Genomic DNA, 6,262 nt, shown 5'->3' on the forward strand with positions numbered 1-6,262 from the left:
TAGAATAGCTATAATCAACAGGACAAGTAATAACAAATGTTGGAGAGGATGTGGAGAAAATGGAACCCTCATACGCTGCTGGTGGGACTGCAAATTGGTACAGCCACTCTGGAAAACAGTACGGAGGTTCCTCAAAAAACTAAGAATTGATTTACCATATGATCTAGCAATCCCACTACTGGGTATTTACCTTAAAGACTTGAAAACCCATATCCAAAAAGATATTTGCACACCAATGTTCATAGCAGCATTTATTCACAGTGGCCAGGACATGGAAGCAACTGAAGTGTCCTACAATAGATGACTGGCTAAAGAAGCTGTGGCACATATACACAATGGAATATTACTCAACCATAAGAACAGATGAAATACTGCCATTTGTGACAACATGTATGGATCTAGAGATTATTAATGTAAGCGAAATAAGTCAGAGAGAAAGTTGAGAACTACTTGATTTCACTCATATGTGGGATATAAAACTGAAAGCAACAAATGAACAAGATAAACAAGCAAAACATCATAAACACAAACAACGGTGGCTACCTGAGGGAAGGGGGGAATCGAGGGAGGTAGGTAAGGATAAGGGTATCAAATATATGGCGATGTAAGTAGTTTTGACTTTGGGTGGTGAACACACAATAATATCTTTCCTTTTTTTGATACATACATATGATATATTTAAGAGCAAATGATTCTGAGAGGTAGGCTCCAGAGACAATCGATAAAGACTCACCTTCCCTCCCTCCACCCTTCTTGGATTCTCTTGTGATTAAGGTGTTACCCCTAAAGACTTGGGACCTGAGTTTTGAATTAAAATCTTTAACTCCCAATGGTCTTTTTCCTTGACACCGTCAAGAGGCCTTCTCCACTCCCTGCCCATGGGAGCCTCAAAAATTAGGAAACATGTCTATAGCTGAGCTCATTTGGAAAAGCTATAAGCCTTGAGAGAACTAAAGGTTTTCTCAGACTGGGTAGGTGTAAATCCTGATCCCCATAGAATCCCAGCAAGGTAAAAGTGTGGTCAGTCTCATCTGTGTCGGGGGCTAGGTGGACAATAGCCAAACAGAAGGTTTCAGGGCTCTACTTAGAGCAAACAGGCTCTGAAAAACAGGCATGTGTAGAATTTCTTGGGGCAACTGAACTCATTTGGGTTGGTGGCCCCTGAATGGACTGCTGCTATTTGCACTGTTATGGGTTGAGATTAGGCTGTAACTGCTTGAGAATAAATCTGTACATAAGTTTCTCTGTTTGGTTTAGTACATCAGAGGAAGGCTGATGAAGAAAAAGATTGGAGTATAGATGTATCAATCCTATCTTCTGAGCAAATCTATGATATTTGAGCAATGTTTCATGCCGCTCAAAGCAGTCTTACATGCATTATGTTGTTTTACATTTAGAAAATTTTATGAGGTGCTCATCTCCTAATGTAAAGATTAATATAAAGATTATAAACATTATGATTATACTTGGGTTTGAATTCTATCTCCTTGAGTTCATAGTAGAATAGCTTTAGGAAATTTAAGTCAACATTCTGAGCTTATTTTTAATCTATGTTATAAGTATAATTATCTGTCCAAAAACTTCCTTTATGATTAACTGGGATAATGTCTGCATCGTAAATAATATAGTACCTTAATATAAGCCAATTCAAGTAGATTTGTTTTACTTTTGTTAAGGGATGAATAGGGATGTAGAATTTTCCAGAAGACATTATAGTTTACTTATTTTATTCTCAAAAGCAAATATGAGTTTTTTTTTCCTCTGTTCTCTCTTTTTCTGCATCCTGTAATCAGATAAGAAAAAAATGCAGATAGAATTCAATTTTGTTGAAGATTGATCCCTGAGTATGTCTGAAAGATTTAATGTTGTAATCAGAAAACTGTTAATATACCACAGTGTTTAAGGACAATGTGGACTATAATAAATCTATAGTGATTCCTCTGATTGTCTTACATTTATGTTGAAATTATTTACCAGAAGAATAATAGTAATTCTTTTTCTTTTTGTCTTCATTAATTCATTGGAATAAGATAAAATATGAAAATATATGTCCTATGCCAAATAAGAATTTACAGTATAATAAAGGAAAAAGAGATGAAAAAATATAAAATATATGACAAGAGACAGAAGACAAGTAAGACAAATGCACAAACCACAGTTTGTTGAAGATTGATCCCTGAGTATGTCTGAAAGATTTAATGTTGTAATCAGAAAACTGTTAATATACCACAGTGTTTAAGGACAATGTGGACTATAATAAATCTATAGTGATTCCTCTGATTGTCTTACATTTATGTTGAAATTATTTACCAGAAGAATAATAGTAATTCTTTTTCTTTTTGTCTTCATTAATTCATTGGAATAAGATAAAATATGAAAATATATGTCCTATGCCAAATAAGAATTTACAGTATAATAAAGGAAAAAGAGATGAAAAAATATAAAATATATGACAAGAGACAGAAGACAAGTAAGACAAATGCACAAACCACAGGGACACTGAGGGGAGGATGTTATTGATAGTTCAAAGTTTCTTTAAAAAAAAACTCAGAGAAGCTGATATGTGAGTAGAGTTTTCATTTCTAACCAATTTACTAAGATGTTTTGTGTGTGAAGAAATATCATGAAAAACAAAGACATGAGCTATCAACTTCATGAATTGAATAGGTGACCTGTTCTCTAGACAGAAAGATAAGAGAAAAAGTATTTTAAGAGGTTAGAAAAATTCCTAATATTTTACAAAACATAGAAGGCCAAATCTCATTTGTAATTTCTTGGTTTGTTTTTTTTTCTGATGAATATAATTGTAACTCTGCATTTATTTATTTACTTACCTTAAACTATACAGGTAACACATGAAGATCTAGAATACATTGACACTATTTAAAAAAAGTCAAACCACAGTGATATAGCTATATTATGTTGTCCATATTCTTCTCATTTATCCTATATTTTAGACCTTTACTAAATTGAGTATGTATCCTTTTATATTGTTTTCTGTATTTATAAATTTCTCAGTATAAATGTATTTATATGTTATAGCACATACACATATGCACACGCACAAATGTTTAATTTTTGTATGTGTTTCAATGTTAATGAAAAAATCAAATTTCTGCTATTTTTCATTTGAATTCCTTCTATATCATTTTTTATAAATATAATTTATTCTAAGTGCTTATGAACATTCCATAATATAAATATTCTATATATTTTAACTTATTATTTTATTGGTGGACATATTAAATGTTTCATTTTTATTGTATTTCAGGCAGTTTAACAATGAGAATCACTGTATATACTTCCATGTGTATATGTGAACATTATTCATTCCCTAAGATGACAAGTAGTTAAACTGTTCTGCCAAAATTTGTGGGTTTTTTTTTAATAATAATGTTTACTACATAGTTTTCTTCTAAAATTTGGATCAATTTCTCCAATCAAGTGTGCATAACAGTTGCTTTTTAATCCAAACCACACTAACACTTGTTATAATCATTCTGGATATTCTGTTGGTTAAAAATATAATGTATGAATTGTATTATATTTATTTTAAATTTTAATTTCCCGATTGCAAGTAAAAATAAGATCTATCATATGTGACTGAATATTTACATTCGCTTCAGTGTGAATGTTTTCTCTACATAATTTGTCCACATACTTTCTATTGGTAAATATATTTAAGTTATGTAATGGGATAGGCAAATAGAGACAGTGAAGGTTAAAGTGCATAAAAAATTTGAGAATGTTGATGGAATGATATATGTAGATAAAAGGATATAAAAATTCATTTCAGAACAAAAAAGGGAAAGCATGAAAAATGCATTAGCTCGATGTATATATAAATAAACCTAATGGTAGAACAGGGTAAGATTGAGAGAGCTTTTGTGAATTTTCACTCTGTGAATTTTCACTCTGAGGTAAGAGTTTATCTTTTAAGAGTAAGTACATTGGAAGGGGGTTAATTACGAAAAGAAAGCCTAGATTTGGACTAGTTCTTTTATGGACTTAAAAATGACGGCGAGTGGTGGCGGGGGGTGCTTTAATCAGTATTCATAATCAAATCAATGATGTTGGTCTTTTCTAATGTTTGATACGGAATAATTCCTATCCTCTTTCTTATATGCACAAATGCAAATAGACTGTTACATCATTAGGGCAATTTATCGCTATAATTAATAATAACAATTCTAGAATCAGTGTGTGAACTAGAAACAAGGTCCATCACTTGCTGGCTGTTTAACCTTATAGAAGTCACTTAATTCCCCTCATCTTAAAATGGGGATAAAATTTATGAGTTAATACATAAAACGTTCTTAGGAAAACAACAGAATCACATTAACCATTTAAAAATGTCTATTATATTATTACATAACTTACCAATAATCTGGTTTTCCTGTATCCTTTGTGTCCCAATTTATACCAGAATTCACACAGAAATGCCATTATTTAAACTTTACAAAGCTCCGTGACCCATGTTTCCATGGGTCAAAAGAGAACATCCATCCATTCCTAGCAAACTTAAAGGCCAAAGGCCAAAATAAGCAAAAACTTTGAGTCTGAAAATTCCACAACAGACTGAGAGATAAAAATGTGCGTCATTATTTTAATTCAATATTGGTGTCCAGTCCCCATTTTAATGGACACTGGTTTAGAATTTTTTTTTTAATTGATCACAGAGACTCCATAAATCTTGACTTTACTCATAAAGTAAAAAGAGTGTCTCAGGAACGGTGTCAAATGTGTTCCTAATAAGAAGAAAAGGAAAAACAAACTGTCTATTAGGAAAGGAGTACAACTTTTGTAGGGATGAAAAATTTTTTCCTTCTTTCCTTCTACATTCTTTAGCAGTTATATAATTATATCAATATAAGAGATTAACAAAAGACAAATTTAATTTTGTATGTACAGAGACTCATAAAAATATGAGACTCAAAGAAGTCACCAAAGCAAGAAGCTATTTCTTTTTAGAAAAGGAAAAAATAAATTTGTGAAGAATTGACAAGACAAGGGGACCTGGGCTTTGGGTAGTAAATTAGTAAAAAAGTAACAAGCTTTGTTTATGCAGACTTCTTGTCCCTGGATACCCTATTTCTGGTGATAATGATTCTTTCTATCTTACAAGGAGGGTACGAATACATGGATTTATTTTATGCTTTCATGGGATAAAGGAGGGTCAGAGTGTCCTTATTGTACTGGCTATTTCTCAAATAATTTTAATTCAAAATAATCAACATGCCAGAGTGGCATATTCGGGGGTAGCATATTCTGCTCCCCTTCACTTTCAAAATGTTGTTCTAATAATCTTAAGATATGGAACAAATATAATTTGCAAATCATAGTTTGGGAATTGGGGTAGAGAGCAGCCAATGAAGGAGAAGTATGCAGAGCAAAGGAGGGATTATGAAGGAAAGCTTGAATGCAGTAGACTGCTTATAGAGTGAACTTAATAGCATTTCATAAAGTTGACTAATTGGTACATGTAAGAAAGTGAAGGAAGCTCAGAATATGTATTATAATTATATTGTTATAATTCTTGCTGGTAAGGTCAGGAGTAAACACAAATTCCAGGCCAATAGAGAGTTGTGACCAATACAACAAGCTGTTTATTTCCTGACACACTGTCCTCAGGTCCACTCTGGTCATCTTGAATGAATCCCATGTTAATGGAAATCCCAGTAATTGGCACATTCTCCAGATTTTGGTATTTCAGTCTCAAAGCTATACCCTGTAAGTGTGTAAGTCCCAAAACTATTATGACTAAAATCTTATTAGAAAAGAATATTTTCTACTCAAAACCTCCTATTATTTCTTCTGTCTCACTCTATTTAGTGTCCTATAATTGCACTTTTATTACTAAGTTGTCCAAATCCATTACTCATATACATTCTTCAGCTTTCATTTGGTATCATTTTTCCTCTCAATATATGGAAGATTTTTAACTCTGATATCTGATGCCTAGCTATTTTCCTTCATTTAGCATCTTTAGATAAGCCACATTACAAATTATAACCCTGAAATAATATCTGACACTTAGATGATGAAATAATTCCTATATACATATTTAAGTGCATTATAATTACTTCATGACCTGCAATCTCTGCATTTTAGTTTACTTAACTCACCACAGATTTCAAAATATTAAAATTATTATTTGTTTGCTTTAGAGAAAAATTCATGAAAAGAAAGCTAAAACATCTGATGTTTGTTATGTCAGCACACAATAAGACAAATGTCCATCCATCAACCTTCATTCTCATTG

At 32.1% G+C, this 6,262-nt stretch overlaps 1 protein-coding gene across 1 annotated transcript in view; it reads left to right on the plus strand.

Moving 5' to 3' along the window:
* The first annotated feature begins 6,177 nt into the window (after positions 1–6,177).
* The window catches only part of LOC102896707 (olfactory receptor 52D1-like), a 1,031-nt gene continuing 946 nt past the window's right edge, over positions 6,178–6,262 (plus strand). The window contains exon 1 of the mRNA XM_015592338.1: positions 6,178–6,261. Coding sequence (XP_015447824.1) covers positions 6,178–6,261 — 84 coding nt within the window. The remainder of the gene's footprint in view (position 6,262) is intronic.

The sequence above is a fragment of the Pteropus alecto genome, unplaced genomic scaffold (assembly GCF_000325575.1).
Source record: "Pteropus alecto unplaced genomic scaffold, ASM32557v1 scaffold395, whole genome shotgun sequence".
Lineage (NCBI taxonomy): Eukaryota > Metazoa > Chordata > Mammalia > Chiroptera > Pteropodidae > Pteropus > Pteropus alecto.